Consider the following 19,004-nt stretch of genomic DNA (forward strand, 5'->3'; position numbering starts at 1 on the left):
GAGCAGGGAGTCAGAGCTTATGCATAGGTGCTGGCCTTAGAATGAGGGCTAATTTGTTGACGTGATAGTAAAGGGAGAAAGAACGGATATGCAGGCAAGAAGGATTATCAGTTTGGTACTGGAAAATTGAGGGCGTTGTCTCTATGAATTAAGAAGCGAGATCTTCTGATGAAAGTGAGGCTCATGATGGATAGGTTAGAGGTTTGAGGAGGATGAAGGTCTGAAATTACTTTCTTGGCTAATTTGAGATGAACTGGCTAGGATAACAGGATTTTCAGGCAGTGTTTAGGATTGGGGTATGGAATGGTACCAGTAGGGCTGGTTTAATGATTTTTTTTCCCATAGCAATGCTCAACAGTCTAGGTTCAGGCACAGAGAAAGCAGAGATTTAGAATTTAGATTAAGAAAGAAAAAAGAGTATGGACTCTTAAATTGTAAAAACAGGACTATTTGATGAGGCGGTGGTGAATCCAAGAACCTACTGAGGTTTGAAAACAGGTGTGTGGGAGACTGAGCAAAGAGGAGATGCTTGAGCTAGTGATTTCAGAGGTGGGACAGACCCAGGTGCTGATAAGGTCCAGAGCATGACGGTCCATGAAGTGGAGAAGAGGGCAGAGGCAGGTGAGACGGGGGCACAGAGGCCTTCAGTAGGTGCCAGAACTCAGTTTCTATTCTTGCAAAACAAAGCACCCCCAAGTTTATTTTTATTGTTTCTCACCATTTCTGTGGATAAAGAATTCAGAGAGGCTCAGCCAGCTGGTTATGTCTCAGGGTCTCCTGTGGCTGCAGAGACTCGCTGGAGCTAGAACACGTGCGGGATTAGGGCAGCGGGGCTGTGCTTGTCTGCCTACTTAGCTATCTGTTTACCTATCATTTGATCTTGCCTGTTCCTTGCCTCCTGCCCCCCCAACCCCTTTCTCGTCTTGTCCGCTGAAGGCCTCTCATGTGGCACCCTCTACAGAATAGTGTGGGCTTCCTCAGAGTCGGGCAGCCTCAGGGTGGAAGGGTTCTTCCATGGCAGGTTAGGGCTGCAGCATGAGGATTGCAGGAAACAGGCTGAAGTGACACTGCTGTTCATTTTATGTTATGTTTTGTTATGTTTCATTATGTTATAGTTGCGCTGGGTCTTAGTTGTGGCTCGTGGGCTCCTTAGTTGCAGCGCACCGGTTCCTTAGTCGTGGCATGCAGACTCTTAGTTGCAGCACGCATGTGGGATCTAGTTCCCTGACCAGGGGTGGAACCTGGGCCCCCTGCACTGGGAGCTTGGGCAGCACTGCTGTTCTTGACCTCAGGATTTGTAAAACATTACATCAAAAGGAGGAAAAAACAGCATTCGAAACCAGCCACTCTTAACACACCCCAGCCCTGTCACCTGGGTGTGTGACTCTCCCCCAGGAGGCCCAGGAAGAGGCAGGTCCCGGGAGCAAGGCTCTCCGTCCTCCGGTCACCAGTCCACCTGGGGCCATGCAGGAGGGGGTGGCCTGGACTCGGACACTGAGGTCTAGGCTCTTTCTACAGCAGATCTTCTAGCCTTGGAAGTGAGGTCACATAGCGTCAATTCCACTCTTCTCTATTGGTTGATTGCTCACTCAGGTCAGCCCAGATTCGAGAAGAGGAGTCATAGCCCCACCTCCCACTGAGAGGAGGGTTGAGAATTTACAAACATGCTTTAGAACGGTCACAATAATGAACCCCCATGTTTTTATCACCCAGTTTCAATAATTATCAACATTTTCACAGTCTTATTTATCCCCCACTTTTTTTTTCTTGGAGTATTTTAATGCAAATCCCAGGCATTATATCATTTCAGCTATAAATACGTCCATATCTAATGAATAAAGACTTTTTATTTAGCATTACACAATGCCTTTATATACCTCACAAATAATAATTTATCTGATATCCAAACGTGTTCATATGTTTGTAGTATGTAGTTATATTATGAAGTTTGACTATATCCATATTTAGCATTTTCATTTCTCATCTTTATAAATATTGTTCCTATATGAGGATCACATTTCATTTATTTACCTTTGTAACTTTTCTGAAATTCGTAATTGCCAAACTTTTTTCATTTGCTAGCCCTCTTACAATTTTTTCTGCACTCTGTTTCCTCCAAGTTTTTTTTTTTTTCTTTGTGTATGTATGTGTGTGTATGTGTTTGTTTTGGTCTGTATATTATACTGCAGTGAGAAATGCTATCTTTATAAAGTCATAATAACAGGACCTGGCATGTGGTAAGTCTTGACAGTTGAGAGCTGTTACTATTACTATTTCATGCTGGCAGCTTAAGAGTGAGGCTAATTGCATGTGTGCAGTACAGGCTACTTTGTTGAAGTGTGAGTGCCATTGTAAGGCAGTCATAGGACCAGCTAACTTTTGAGCTAGAAAACTCCAAATATCTATTTCTGTAGATTCTTTTTGTTGAACCAATTCGGATTTTTCAGAAAAAGATCTTCAGACAACACCATGGGGCTGTCCGTCTAGCTGCTGGTCTTCTGACAGGGGCAGGGGCAGGAGGTTGAGCAACTGGACACAGACTTTGACCTTTTTTTCTGACGGAGTTGATCTTACTGTTGTGCACAAACCTGGGCCTTCCCTCTCCTGGTTCAGTTTCACCAGAGGGTACATTGCTGGTCTCCTGCTGGTTGATAGGGTGGAGGGTATGTGGGGTCTTCAGACTTCTTATGCAGATTTTCAGATAATTTCTGTGTTTTGGCTCCCTGCTGTGGCCCTAATTTCTGTAGTTCAACACTTTGGTGCCTCTGGTTCACGGTCTTTGAGGTTCCACCAGACACATATACTTCCTTCTCAATAGCTCACCTCTCTGCAAAACGTTAATTTTGACTTTGTGCCCTCTGCAGGGTCATTTACCATTCTCCACAAGTTTCTTCATAAATTTTGGTTCAAGATTACAGATAGTCAAGTACTTGTTAGTCTATACTGATAGAAATAAATGATTGAATAAATAAATGGGTGAGAATAGGCAAGTCTCTGATGCAAAAGAATTTCAAATAATTTATGTGGTTGCATTGCCCTTAAGGAGGTGGAGTATAGCTCCCTATTTCTTAAATGTGAGCCAGGCATAAGTGACTTACTTCCAGAGAGTGTAGTATGGAAAGGGAGGGAAGAGTAACTTCAAAGTGAAAACCCTTTCAAACACTGTCTCAAACCTGGTAGTCAAGGTTCACATCTACAACAGTAAGTCGTGTTGACAGTATGTATCCTTGATAACGATATGATGAGAATGACACTTTACCTCTGTGGTCTTCTTCCCAAAAATGCTTTACCCTAGTCTAATCGTGACAAAAATACCAGACCAATCCCAGCTGAAGGACATTCTACAAAATACTGGGCCAGTAATCCTGAAAATTTTCCTTAACGACAGGAGAGGTGTATGAGGTGTACAGAGTTCTCTGAACTATCTTTGCACTAATTCTATAGGTCTAAAACTTTATAAAATAAAAGGTTTATTTTTTAAAACTTAGTTAAAACTCATCCCATTTACAGTCAAATATATTATTAAACCTGAATTTTTATTCTGGGAATTCCTAATACTTGAATCTTTATAAGGATTTGTAGTTCTTAGGGCACCAGCTAGAGCTGACACGAGAGACCCATGTTGGGTGGCCTTTCTCTTCTTTGGTAGTAAAATATGCATATATCAGCACCCCCCCTCCACAAATATCTGTTTCCTTCAATATCTCATATCAGTGTAGATACCTGTCTTTATTATAGAGCCATACTGAAGCCTATAGCCTAAGACAAATGTTGATAGCTTTTTAAAGACCTCATGGAGATAAAGACTGATCCTCTTGTTGCAAATTCTTTGCCGTACTTCCAGGATAGGATGGGGGGTTTGGGGAGAGGGAGTAGAGTACAGATAATTTCCTAGGTTCTTTGACCATGGAGTTTGTGTTCCTGTTTGTTGTTCTTTTTTTGTTTGTTTGTTTTTGTTTTGGAGGTGGAGTGGGGTGGAAATATTGCTGAAACACTTTTACTCAACCGTGTTGAAACTGGAAATCTCTTAATGGTTATTTTCTCCTCCCGTGGAGTTTCCATAGTATGATGACCAAAATTACATTTTTTCAGGAGTAGACTGTAACTGAAAAAAGGATGATATTTATTTTATCTTAGCTAGTTTTCTTAACATTCTAAATTTCTTAGTATTCTTATGCATAGCAGCAAATCAGGTCTGTATCTTTAGGAAGTAGTTCTATAATGGGACTTCTTCTTGGCTACTATTGTTTACAGTATCAAAGTGAATTATTTTTCATTTGTCAGAAATGTTTATCTGCTTCTATTCATTTACATGATCCCAAATGACATTTGTATAGTAACTTATTCTCCAGTAACTTGACATTTGAAAATATTAGTCTCCTACAAATTTGGAAATTTCAAAATATATTTCCTTGTCCAATTTAATTTATAATATCACCATATGTAAAAATAATAACAAATATTTATTGGGCACTTATTGTGGATCAGTCGCTGTTCTAGGAGCTTTGCATGTAATCACTTAACATCCCTGCTATTAAGTGCTACTGTAATATATGTTTAACAAATGGAAAAACTGGAGCACAAAAATGAAATAACAGAGTGGCAGAGCTGGCATTCAGACTCAAGTGGTCTGGCGTCAGACCTTTTTTTTTTTTTTTGGCTGCCTTGGGTCTTAGTTGTGGCACATGGGATCTTTCGTTGCAGCGTGCGGGCTCTTCATTGCAGTGTGCGGGCTTCTCTTTAGTTGCGGTGCAGAGGCTTCTCTCTGGTTGTGGCGCGTGGGCTCTGTAGTTGCAGCATGCGGACTCTCTAGTTGTGGTGCATGGGCTCAGTAGTTGTGGCGCATGGGCTTAGTTGCCCCGCGGCATGTGGGATCTTATTTCCCTGACCAGGGATTGAACTGGCGTCCTCTGCATTGCAAGATGGATTCTTAACCACTGGACCACCAGGGAAGTCCCTGGCATCAGACCTTTTGTCCTGAATATCTTTACTGCTTTTAAGTTTTATTCAGTAAATCTTACCAGAAATTGTTTAAGGTATTCCTTTAATAATAATAATTATCCAGAGTCCATATTTCATTGATACATACCATGTTGCCAGTTCAGTTGAGCAAAATTTTTCACACAGTACAAAGGATGAGCAGTAAATAAAGATGAAGTTGGAGAAATAACTGTCCTAATATAAAATTGGATATTAAAGTTTGTATCAGCATAACTTTTCATGATGAATAAAATTAATGGTTGATTTTGAGTTTAGAGACTTTTTTTTTGCTGGCAGATGTCCATTTAAACTACTCTAAAAGTAGAATTTACCTTATATCCTCATAAATCATTTGTCTTATTTCCTCTGTAATATTGTAAAATTCTTAAAGGCAGAATATTTTTTTAAAACCAATTTTTTATTCTTCACAGAATTTAATATAGTTTCTAAAAAAGCAGATATGTATATACATTAACCCCTCTTGGAATAAGGTGGGATATATTATAGCGATTTAGCATTTGCTGAATGAGTGAGCTATTTGATCTTATTACCTGTTATGATACCACTGACAGAGAGGAAGGGCTTCAAATAAATATACTCGGTGACTTGTTTTTACTAGTAGGTTAGGAATCTGAATTTCTTTTCCTCGTCTTTTCTACAGAATACTTCAAACTTTGTGCAGAAAACTAAGACTTCCCGAAACTTTTCATTTTCGTCAGTTAGCACACCTAACGCCGGGCTTCGTTGGTGCTGACCTCATGGCACTCTGCCGAGAGGCAGCCATGTGTGCGGTCAACAGGGTCTTAATGAAGCTGCAGGAGCAGCAGAAGAAAAATCCTGAGACTGAAGGTTCGCCCTCTGAAGGAGGCCAGGAAGAAAGGATTGGAACTGAACCCACTTCTGAAACACAGGTGCTTTCTCTACCGGTACCTTAAACTGTCATTTAAACGTTTTTAATATGTGTTATCTTACAAGCAGGCAAGTGTCAATATAGTTGAGGTTTATGATTTTCTGTTTCATTGGCATTGTATCTTTAATTATCAGTTATACCCGGAGTGTCTATAATTTCAAAAGTACAAGTTTTTTTACTTTTTTCAGTTGATTCTGAATAAATTCCTTTTACAATAATGATTATGAAATCTACAGCAGGTGTTGGCAAACTATGGCCCACCTGCTCACTGCCTGTTTTTGTAAATTAAAGTTATATTGGAGCACAGCCATGCTCCTTTATTTTTTATTTTATTTTTTAATACTTTTTTTTTTCTTTTTGGTTGTGCCAGGTCTTAGTTGCAGCTCGTGGGCTCCTCAGTTGTGGCATGCGAACTCTTAGTTATGGCAGGCATGTGGGATCTAGTTCCCTGACCAGGATCGAACCCGGGCCCCCTGCATTGGAGCGCGGAGTCTTAACCACTGTGCCACCAGGGAGGTCCCCACGCTCCTTTATTGACACGGAGTCTTTTTCTACTTTCACACTTCACAGCAGAATCCGCATAGACGTCCATACAGCAGAGACCGCATGGCCCATAAAGCCTTTGGTGTTTACTCTCTCATTCTTTACAGAAAATGTTTTCCAGCTCTTATGAGAACATTGGCATTTTGTAATATTTCCAGGTTACCTTTTGGTTTGGTATACTAAGATAGTCTGCTGATGCAACCATATCCTTGTCCCTAGCTGCAAATGGTGCTGGAGGACAGGGCTGAGAATGTGAGAGGGACATTTATTATCCAAGATCTGTTAAAATTTTGAGTTTTATGAGTCATGAAAACTCAGTATAACATTTATATAGCATTTTATAGCTGGCACAGGGCGCTTTTACATGTTACGTAACTTGCTCCATGTAACTTTAAGTAAATATCATTACTTTTCCCATTTCATAATCAAAGAAACTAAGCTTAAGAGATTGTGACTTGCCCGAGGCCACACGGCCTCTACTTTCCAGAGCAGGAACTTAGATCCAGGTCTCTTGTTTTCAAATCATTTGTTTGTTCCGTACTCATTTGGAACCACAATGATATCTGTTAAAAATAATAGTAAACTCATTCCTTTTATAATATTGCATATAAATTAGGCTTTTATAAGTTGAATTATTCAGAGTTACTTTTTACACCTGTTCTTTCATATTCCTCGCAAAGCAAGAAATCTGCCTTTGAAGTTCAAGATTCATTCGTACTAGGAAAATTGCCTGCTTTCTATTTAGTTGATAAACTATCAAGGAGCCATATTATGAAATTAAACTGCCACCAGAGTAACTTTGTTTTAATTTCATCAAAATTCAGCTGTTTCATGAATATTTGTAAATGAAGAATGGAAATAACATGATTGTTGAAATGAATATTTGCCAACTGCTTATGTTTGCTATAGCTAGCCCTAGTAGAGTAAATAAAAATCATTCTTCTATATTTGATGATAGTGTATCTTTGCTTGACTAAATCAAATGATCCATTTGGAGCAAAATAAATGACCTATGCCAATGGAAAAAATTATTAAAATGCATAGAAGTTCGTGTAGTTTACAGAAATATTGCAGTAATAATTTTTTGAAGTACAAACAATAACGTTTTCAACAAACTTTGTGGTTTTTCATTTTTTCCTCTCATTTGTTCCCTTTCAGGATGAATTGCAAAGGCTCTTGGGGTTGCTAAGGAACCGAGATCCCCTCTCAGAGGAGCAGCTGCAAGGGCTGTGCCTTGAGTTGAATGATTTCATTGTTGCTCTATCCTCTGTCCAACCCTCTGCTAAAAGGGAAGGCTTTGTCACTGTCCCTAATGTGACATGGGCAGATATTGGTGCCCTGGAAGACATTAGAGAGGAGCTCACCATGGCAATATTGGTAGGTATATCTGCCGCTAACTGTTGTTGGCGTGTGTGATGGGTAAACGACCATACGTGTGTACTAGGTTGTATGTCTAAATTGGCTTAATTATATGTTTTCTTTTATCTGTTGTATTATTATTAAGCCCCCAATGATGGTTTTTCATTCTTCTGAGATCTGCTTTAGATTTTTTCTTTTTGGTTGTGCTTGAATTCTATGGCAGTGAGTTTAAAGAAGAAAAGAAAAGAAAACATTTTAGGTTTTAACCGAGAATAAATTATTTGAGAAATACTTTCTGAACTTGATCACGCTCATAAGGGTCAAAGCAGTTTTAATGCCCATGAAACTTTGGATTTTCATTTACTCTTACTTTTCCACCTCCCTGATCATTTCTTGGTTCATTAATGATGTATGATCCATTTAGAGGTGTGAAAGAGAAAATACGTGGAGATTATAGTGAACAGGTGTCTCTTGCTTTTGATTACATAGAGTACCGCTGCTTCTGATTTCTTAAAGGGGACCATTGCTTAAAATCTTTATAACCTAGAAATCTAGATACGTTTTCTAAAAATTGAGTTTAAAATGTTGAAATACTGTATCTAAAATGTTTTCAGAACTTACATTTAAGTATGAATTTTTCAAGAGCAGGGATTTTAAATTTATCACCATTTACCTCATGCTTGAAACAGAGGTAAGCACTCTGTGCCAGGCACTGTTCTTATCTTCAGGCCTCACAATCAGTGTTGAAAATAGGCATCTAGAGATGATTTGAATATGCAGTAGAAAGTGGACATTTGTAACAGATTGCTGTTGGGATTGTTTTTTCCAGGCACCGGTACGTAACCCAGATCAGTTCAAAGCTCTTGGGTTGGTGACTCCAGCTGGAGTCCTCCTTGCTGGTCCCCCTGGCTGTGGGAAAACTCTGCTGGCAAAGGTATGGAATAATTCAACTGCATGTATTTTATTTCTTACAATCAGTTAGGATAACATGAATTTCAGTGTTACAGTGAGATATTTTTGCATATTTTCTGTTAGAATTTCATTTTGGAAAGACTGACAGTTTTCTTCAGGAAAGTTCCCCACTTTTATTTTAATTACACAAGGTATATCATTGAAAATTTGGAAAAGAAAATTTTAAATCAACCATAACCCCATCGATTTTAACACAGAAATTTTCATGTTTTCTGTGTATTATATTCTAAGTTTTTAATGAACATTATTGCATAGTTGTAGTTTGTAGCTGACCTTGTTTCCTGCTTTGGTATAGTTATTATTTATAAGTTAAGTATTTTCCTCTATGTTCCTTATTTTCCTCTATGTTCCTATTGCATAGTTGTAGTTTGTAGCTGACCTTGTTTCCTGCTTTGGTATAGTTATTATTTATAAGTATTTTCCTCTATGTTCCTTATTACAAATGTTATTTTGAAAAATTAGTTTTTTACAATAGAAAATATAGATAAGCAAAAGGGAAAAGCATTACTTATAATCCTCTCACTATTGCCTACTAGTAACCACTGTTTCATTTTGTTGTTAGTCCTTCCAAATGTTCTTTTGTACATATATATCAAGATAATATGAATAACTTTTATACATATATTTACAACTATAAGGTTTTTAAACATGCGTTTCTCACTTATCAATATTTCTTGAACATCTTCCCATGTCAGTATATACAGATACACATCGGTATTTTTAATGCCTGCATAGTATTCTACCATAAGGATGCTCTATAATTTATGGAAATGATTCTCCTATTAAAACAACACTGCATGAAACAGTCCTGTGCTTACATTTTTGTACCTCAATGGGTAATTTTAATAGAATGCATTCCTAAATGATTTTTTAATAAAAAGAATGCATGTATTTAAAGCTTTTGATCCATTACCACTCGATCAAAATGATCCATTACCCAGTTACACTTGATCCGTTACCAAAGTGTCTTCCAAAAAGTTTGTACCAGTTTCATCCCTATAGGGTATGAGTATCCATTTCCCCAGCACTCCAAATTAGCAATAGCCATTAACATTGTTTTTAATATTTGACAATCTAATAGGTAAAAATGGTTATCTTACAGTTTTTAAGTTATGTTTTAAAAGCTACTAGTGGGCTTTTAAAAATAATGTGTTTATTGGCTTTTTTCTTTATGAATTGTCTGTTTGTATCCTTTGTTTTCCTAACATGCATGTGATTTTCTTATTTATAATCACTCTTCTTGTTACATTTGTAGTTTGTCAGTGTTTTTGGCATTCTTACTTTATTGATCAAAGTTTTGACACTTTTTTGTTTTGGGTTTTTTTTTTCATATTTATGTGGGCAAATTTCTCAGTCTTTTGTGATTTTTTTCCTTTGGAATCATGCTTATTAGAACCATTTTTCTTGTCTGTATCTTATATTAGTCATCATTTTTAATGTCTGTATAATATTCCATCTATAATTTACTTAACCCTTATCAACTTCTAAAAATATTTGGATTACTTGTAAATAAGAAATCAAAATTAATGGCATTTTTAATAAGTTTCACAGCAGCCGAATAATCTGCGGCTCCTCAGTAAATACCAAATGTCCACAGTGCCATTTGCCCATGTATATATATACGTATATAATATACATGTAGATTTTTTAAAACTTATTTTTACTTATATTACTAAATTTTCTTGCTTAATGCTTTCAGTACTCTTACAGGGCATTGCTGTAAAGGAGTTTGGGAACAAAGGAGGGAAAGGAGAACACCACAGTTGCTGGTCTATGTTTTTTCACAACAGTTTTAGAAAACCGTAGCCAGAAAGAAGGTCCTGCAAGCTAATGTGTGAATTCACTGTGTGGATGCAGTTCCCTTGCCTGAGTGCCTTGTAATGTTTATTTGTTTTTTAGTTATATCTGCCTTTGACTAGTTCTGCTCACAGCAGAAAGGAGATAGCTTAGATCATTTGAAATCCCTAAATAATGTTAAGACATCATAGATCAAATTTTTCCTCTTCTTCCCACCTCCCGCCTCCCCAGATTGCCAACATTTTGGTCCCTCTCTGTTCAGTCAGATTTCTGGTATCCGACCATTTAGAGCAGGGAATCTTACCTAGGACTCCATGGATGGACTTCAGCAGCTCACTGGATCCATGAGCCCAGGCAATATATTATGAGTATATGTATTTTTTCCAGGGAGAGAGTTCACTACTTTCATTAGATTCTTCAAGAGATTCATGACTACATGCCCTACAATCTAGAAGTAATAGAAAATATCCTGGAATGGCAGAAGCAAAGTGTTACTGGAGTAAAGTTATGGAACCACTTATCAGTCAGAACCTGGCAACCTAGAATGAGTTATAAAATTAAGATTTTGGATGACCTTGGTTGTTTTGTTTACTCAGGCTAACAATAACATAATGAAAATTTTCTAAACACTAGCACATACTATATAAATAGCATCAAGTAAAGGCATGTGATTGCTGGGGGCCAGCACACTGAAAATTGGTGACTAATAAGAAGGAAACTGGAAAGAGAACAGTAAAAATCATTTAGTCATCTGCAACTATATATATAGTATGGAAGCAAACAGCTCCTAACACTGAGTACAAGATTCATGATGATATCCATGAAAAAATTCAATTATATTCACTGTATTTCATTTATCAATAGAAGACAAGATTTCTGATAATTTCAGGAACTCTGTTGGCTGTTTTAATGGGTGAAATCTTAGTTATCTCGCGTATGGATGTTGAAAACCTAATGTAGATGAGTCATGCTTTATTAGATGTGTATCCTGACTCTACTTAGAGCATGAGAGGTAGGAAAGCTAAGAAATTGGCAGCCGGAAAGACAGAGATTTCGAGATGTGGATAAGCTACATATTGAGCAGTTTTTGCATGGCAGAGCCTGCATGCATTCATTTGTTCAGCCAGTATTTGCTGAGCTACATACACTTTGCTAGAACTTGTGCAAGGTGCTAGGGATAAACTAGTGAACGTGACACCTACTCTAATGGAATTTATTGTCTGTCTGGAAGAGGCAGGCAGTAAACAAAACAATAAAATTGCAGATTCAGCTAAGTTATGATGGAAATAAACTGTTGTGGCTATTTTAGGTTTGGTATTCAGGGGATGGTGATATTTAACAGAGTACTGAAGGACTAGATAGCCACATGAAGAGACAGGGAAAGAAGGGGAAGAGTCTTCCAGATAGAGGGAACAGCAGTTACAAAATCCCTGAAGTGGGAAAGGCCTTGGTGAATTCGAGAACCAGAGAAAGATCTAGTGGCTGGACTAAGAAGAAACTGTCATGTCGCAAAATATAGGCTTACAAGCCATGGTGAATATTTCAATTTGTACTTGAAAATAAATGAGAAACACAGTAAAACTATATGATCTCATTTACATTTTTAAAAAATCTTTTATTGGATTATAGTTGATTTACAATGTTGTGTTAGTTTCAGGTGTACAGCAAAGTGAACCAGTTATATACATACATATATCTCCACTCTTTTTTTTTTTAGATTCTTTTCCCATATAGGCCATTACAGAGTGTTGAGTAGAGTTCCCTGTGCTATACAGCAGGTTCTTATTAGTTATTTTATATATAGTAGTGTGTATATGTCAGCCCCAATCTCCCAATTTATCCCTCCCCCGCTCATTTACATTTTTTGAGTTAAGTGGAGAATGGATTGGAGGAAAGCAAGAGAGAGAGGAAGCCAGTTAGGGTTTCTTTGGTTTGGTTTGGTTTGGTTTTTTTGCATGTCCGGACAATAGGTGATGCTGGTCTGGATGAGGATTGTGGTATAGTGGAGAAACAGGAAGTATCAGACTCACCTACATTTTAGCATTAGAGCTAATAGAACTTACAGATGGATTGGCTGACCTGACAAGACAGGAGATCAAGGGGAGACACCGTGGTTTTGGCTTAGAAAATATATTTACTGGGATAGGGAGAAAAAGAGTTTGGGGTGTGGGATTTGGGGAGAGTTGGGAGAAATTCAGGAGTCCTGCTTTGGAAACGATAGATTTGAAATTCTTATGAGATCCAAATGGGAAAAGAAAAGAAGAAAAAAAAAAATCCAAGGGGAGATGCTGAGGAATGTGTTGAACATAAATCTTGAGCTCAGATATCAGGTTCTAAGAATAGGAAAGAACTTTATTCCCTGATCATTTTGAAGTTGTGAGTGATTTTATTCGAGTTTCATCTCTACATTCTCAGTGTAATTTTTGTATTCTTCTACACATATAACCATATATTTCTCCTTTGTTATTCTCTTTGGCTGTCAGCCATGCAGTTTAATCTTTATTTATTAAACAAAATAACCTGTAAATACTGTAAAGACTGATACCGATGCTTTTGACTTCTGGTTTATAAATGAATGAATGAATGATTGCTTTCATTGGGCACAGCATTTGTTTATACAGAGATTATGATTTCACTAGGATTCTAAGCTAGGGCTACAAATATACTTATATACCATGTTTATGTAAACAAAACATTTACATAAATGTTTCAAGTCATTTCCATCTGATTTCTAGTCTGTGGAAAGTTTTAGGTTCACATTTACTTCCTTTGATTTTCTTTTTATTCCCATTTGTCTCCTCTCCTTCTAATGAGAAAGAGGCAGCTATAAAAAGGGGGAACTAGAGTATAAACCACAAAAAGTCCTTGCATTATCACAAATTATTGTTATTATTTTATTATATGTTTGTCTTGTGTCTTTTTTCTCTTACTAGGCTGTTGCAAATGAGTCTGGGTTAAATTTTATATCTGTCAAGGGGCCTGAGTTACTAAATATGGTAAGTTGTTGTGGCATTAGCCATTATTTTTGATTAGGAAAAGTAATGGTCATTCAAATTACAGGGTCCTCAGATCATTGAAACAGTCGGGTTTTTTGGTAAAAATCACTGCAATAGGAGTGAAGAGATTGAGCTTTGCTCTCCTGTACTATTTACTGTGTATAAATGCTTTCTTAATTAATTCTGTTAACTTCTGAGCCTAAGTTTTCTCACCAGCAAAATGGAAATAACCAAAATAGTCAACATTTAAAGTGTTAACTCTGAATTTGTCAAGCCCTTTATATATATTATTCTTCAACAACCCTGTGAGATACAAATTGTTGTTTTCTCTGATTCACAGATGAGGAAACTTAAGTTTGGAGGGGTCGTATAACTTGGCCAATGTCCAACAGCTTGGGGATAGTGGAGCTAACATTTGATCTGCTTTCCTTGTCCTGTTGTTGTATAGCTCAAATGAGTTAAGGATTAATAAATAAAAATACTTAGGGGGGAAGAAATCACTAAACTACTATATAATAGCTTCTTTCTGCATTTAAGCAGCTTATGTCTTAAATTTAAGAGACTTTGAATTTCTTATTTCTTGTTCATGCCTATGAAGAGTAAAATGCCATTCCATAATGTTCAAACAAAGAAGAAATGAAAGTGGTATCATTTGTTTTAAAAGGCTATTTCAATTTATCCCCCCTCTAATTTTTTATGTTTCCTATTAAATATGTTACTTTGCTCCTAAAATAAGGATTTATACTTTTATCTTTACTCTTCTTACACTTCATTTTGGCTTTCTAGTGGAGGAGGTACTCAAAATAAGCGCTGAGGGGAAGGGATTGATGAGGGGATGAAGGGTGAGGCTGGAAAAACAGTAATAGCCAGGCAGTGCAAGGCCTTCATACCAAGCTAGAGTCAAAATGTTACCTTTAGAATATTAGAGAGCTGGGCTTCCCTGGTGGCGCAGTGGTTGAGAATCTGCCTGCCAGTGCAGGGGACACAGGTTCGAGCCCTGGTCTGGGAAGATCCCACATGCCGTGGAGCAACTAAGCCCATGCACCACAGCTACTGAGCCTGCGCGTCTGGAGCCTGTGCTCCGCAACAAGAGAGGCCGCGATGATGAGAGGCCCGTGCACCGCGATGAAGAGTGGCCCCCACTTGCCACAACTGGAGAAAGCCCTCACACAGAAACGAAGACCCAACACAGCCATAAATAAATAAATAAATAAATAAAAATTAAAGCTTAAAAAAAAAAAATTAGGAATTTCTTAAAAAAAAAAAATAGAATATTAGAGAGCTAACAGAGTGTAACTTTTTTTTAAGAGTATTAATATTTTTTAAATTTTACTATGAAATATTTCAAGCATATGAGAAGTTATAAAGAGTAATATAATGACCCCTCCATGTATCTAACATCCAGCCTTAAAAAAAAAAACAGTATATATTCGAAGCCCCCTGCAAACCTTCCCTAATCATGTCCTCCATTCTCTTTCCCATAGAATTTACTATAATCCTGAATTTATTAATTCTGTACACTTCTTTCTGTACACTTTCTGTACACTTCTTTCTGTACACTTCTTTCTACATTTACTGTATGTTATATATTTATCCCTAAATAACATGTAGTATTATTTTACATGTTTCAAAAAATAAGTTTATGAGAATTGGAAATGTGAACACCTACTGGACATTTTATATTAAGAAAATAACTTTTAAGTGTGATAATGATGTAGTTATGTTAAAACCATTATCTTTGGACTTCCCTGGTGGCTCAGTGGTTAAGAATCCGCCTGCCAGTGCAGGGGACACAGATGCGAGCCCTGGTCCGGGAAGATCCCACATGGCACGGAGCAACTAAGCCCCGTGTGCCACAACTACTGAGCCTACGCTCTAGAGCCTGCGAGCCACAACTACTGAGCCCGTGTGCCACAACTACTGCAGCCCACATGCCTAGAGCCCGTGCTCCGCAACAAGAGAAGCCACCACAATGAGAAGCCTGCGCACCACAACAAAGAGTAGCCCGCACTCGCCGCAACTAGAGAAACCCTGCACACAGCAACGAAGACCCGACGCAGCCATAAATAAATAAATAAATAAATTTATAAATGATGGGATTTTTTAAATATATATTTTTTTAAAACCATTATCTTTTAGAGACAGTGAAATATTTACAAATAAAGTTATGATGTCTGGGCTTTCCATCAAAATATCAAGTAGAAAGAAAAGTGGACAAGAGTATAGATGAAGCAAGGTTGATCATGAATTGAGCTGATAATAATGAAGCAGGGTGATGGGTATATCTGGGGTTTATTAAACTATTACCATTGAATGAGTATAACCACACTTTTAAAAAAATCAGTTTTTTTCTTTTTTTAAAAAAAAATATTTATTTATTTATTTGGTTGCACCAGGTGTTAGTTGCGGCAGGCGGGCTCCTTAGTTGTGTTATGTGAATTCTTAGTTGCAGCGTGCATGTGGGGTCTAGTTCCCTGACCAGGGATCGAACCCGGGCCCCCTGCACTGGGAGCGTGGAGTCTTAACCACTGTGCCACCAGGGAAGTCCCTTAAAAACATCAGTTTTTTTCTTGATTCATGTTTAGGTTGAACATTATATATATATATCCTTACGCATATTTGTGAGATATTTTCGCCCTAGGGTATGTACTCAGCAGTAGAATTGCTATATCTTATACAGTATATACATTTTCAAAAATATTAAGTATTGCCCACTTTTTTCCCAAAGTGGTTGTTACTGAGTTTTACTTTCACCAGCAGTGAATGAAAGTTACTTACATTTTTGCCAGTCTGATGAGTATGAAATTTTATCTCATTGTCATCTGCTTTGTTTTTTAGAGGTAAATGTGGGAAGAGGTCTGTGGAAGAGTCCAGAATGACTCTGAGAGGTTAGGTGATCTAATGAGGAAGATAGATACCTTGGGGTTAGAAAATGAGTTTGCTCTAGGACATTTTAGATTTAAAGAGCCATTTGGAGGGATTCAGCAAACTATAGTAAATGTGAATCTGGAGCTCTGAAGAGATTTGGGAGTAAGTATCATCTAAATGGCACCTAAAACCTAGGGAATGGGTAAGGTGAGTAGTATTGTAAGGTGGTCTCTGACAGAACCTTGGAAGACACCAACATTTACGGGCCAGGGAAGGAAAAGCTGGCAAAGGAGACTGTTCCGAAGGTGGAGGACGCCCAAGACTTTCTAAGCCTGAAAACCTAGGGAAGATAATTTTTTCCACCTGTCAATATAACCAAACAATAGAAAAGAAATTGAAAGTAGGACCCTGGGTTTAGCAATTAGAATGTCACTAGTGACTTTAGGGAAAATATTTTCAACAATTATGTTTGCAAAAGCCAGATTATAATGGTTGAAAACTGATGGCAAATAAGGAATTAGAAATAATAAGTATAGGATCCTTACTTGAAATAGTTCTTAAAGGCCAAGGTAGTGGGAATTTTAATCATTGTTACCTTTCTTAAGATGAATTGATTTTAATCTGTCCTTTTGAAACTTTAGGTTTACCTTCCCCTAAATTAAATTTCCTTTTACTTAGTCATTTTGGTTAGCTATATCCAAAGTCCCTTTGCCGGCTGTATTGATTCTTCTCTTTCATCCCTGTTTGAAACTCTCTGTCCCAACCCACTGATATCTTTTCTTTAAAAATATCTACTGAATGTCTTTTCAGCATTCCAAATATAATTTTTGCTGATTCAGATTTTTCAGGAAACTAAATAGGTCTGCTGTATTTGTACGCTGAGCAGGATGTTATGATCAGACAAAAATTTGAAACTGTCATGACTTCTGCTTTCCAAGGACTTTATGATGTAATATAGTGAAGGTAGAATAGCTCAGAAGTCATAATAGTAGGAAGTGCTATAAGAGCAAAGAAGAGAGGGTGGAGGGAAGAAAGATTAGTGATCTTTAGTGATCTTGATCTAGAATGCAAGAGCTGTTTTGGAGGGAAGAAAGATTAGTGATCTTTAGTGATCTTGATCTAGAATGCAAGAGCTGTTTTAGAGGTAAGTTGGAGAAGCAGTTCAAATGAGAGAAGCAGAATAAGCAAAAGTAGAAAGAAAAGTTACAGGACAGATCTGAGGAAAAGAAGTTCTACTCAAATAGAAAATAAAAATACTTAAATCATTGTCATCTGTGATGTATTCTGTGCCTTAATTACTTTATTATGACCATATAGTCATAAAATAACATGAAAGATAACCTTATGATATAATTGGCACCATAAAGACATTTTCAGATTGCCTTATGTAGCAGTATTATTATGAGAAACAAAGCTTTTCTTAGTTAACTAATTTGAAATTTTATAAGAACAATTTCTTGTGCTTAGCTGAAAGTAAAACTGTATTTTTACATATAACTTTTTATATTAATTAGTCCTAATGTTATAGCTGCTTGTGAATTGCTTTGTATTTTGATTTTACCATACATTATGCATTATGAAACCTGGTAGATGTCTAACTGGCTCACTTTGCCTCCTCTGATGCTGTATGACTGTTAGCTCTTCCTTTAGCAAGATGACTTGTGTAGAAACGACAGAACAGTAAATTGTCTTGTTCACATTTAAAATACTGTTGAATTAATGAAAATTACTGCTGGGTATTTTATATGCATAAAGCTTTGATCCGTTCTAAAATACCATAAAATTGTGGAATTTTTTTGAGCTAGAGGAGACCTTTCATTCTATTTAGTCTTCATTTTATAAATGAGGAAATTTATAATAAGCTTAAATAATAGCTAATCTTATTAAGTTGAACCACATATAACTGGCTATTTTTGACCTAATACTTCTTGGACTCTGACATATAAATGTCATTTAAAACTAGTACTACTATAATTTGGCCCAAACTCCAAAGTTGAAACATCTCTATGTTTTATTTCCTTTCTGTACATGGCTAGTATGTTGGTGAAAGCGAGCGCGCTGTGCGACAGGTTTTTCAGCGAGCCAAGAATTCATCACCCTGCGTGATATTCTTTGATGAAGTGGATGCCTTATGTCCTCGGAGATCAGTCCGAGAGGTAGGTATCATAGTTTAGTGATTACAGATTTTTTTTTAAGCACCATAAACCTTTTGTAAGTTCTTCCAAAGTTATGTAAACTTCAAATAGTTCTTATAAAGTCATTCATTGAGAACACTGAGACTCTTTAAGTGAAGAAACCTAGTAATTTGGAAACAGGGCCTAGGGATAACAATTGTATTTTTATTAGCCTCTGTATCCATTTTTCTTTCTGTGTATTATTTTGGTTGCACATATCTGATTCACACAAATGAGTTTTGGGTAATGGAAATGATTATTAGTTTTGGATAGCCTGCCTTGTAATCGTATGATTCTCTTCAGAGTTCTTGGAGAAAATATAATTTAAGACATCATGCACTCAAAGTAGGGTCAGATGATATGCTTTAAGACGCAGCACCATTTCTATCTGGGGAAGATATAAAT

At 37.1% G+C, this 19,004-nt stretch overlaps 1 protein-coding gene across 2 annotated transcripts in view; it reads left to right on the forward strand.

Moving 5' to 3' along the window:
* Window positions 1–19,004, forward strand: part of NVL (nuclear VCP like) — a 107,495-nt gene that overhangs the window by 31,838 nt on the left and 56,653 nt on the right. For both annotated transcript variants that reach the window (XM_068541773.1, XM_068541772.1), the window contains exons 13-17: window positions 5,642–5,891; window positions 7,592–7,810; window positions 8,622–8,726; window positions 13,495–13,557; window positions 18,462–18,581. In XM_068541773.1, coding sequence (XP_068397874.1) covers window positions 5,642–5,891; window positions 7,592–7,810; window positions 8,622–8,726; window positions 13,495–13,557; window positions 18,462–18,581 — 757 coding nt within the window. The remainder of the gene's footprint in view (window positions 1–5,641; window positions 5,892–7,591; window positions 7,811–8,621; window positions 8,727–13,494; window positions 13,558–18,461; window positions 18,582–19,004) is intronic.

The sequence above is a fragment of the Eschrichtius robustus genome, chromosome 3 (assembly GCF_028021215.1).
Source record: "Eschrichtius robustus isolate mEscRob2 chromosome 3, mEscRob2.pri, whole genome shotgun sequence".
NCBI lineage: Eukaryota > Metazoa > Chordata > Mammalia > Artiodactyla > Eschrichtiidae > Eschrichtius > Eschrichtius robustus.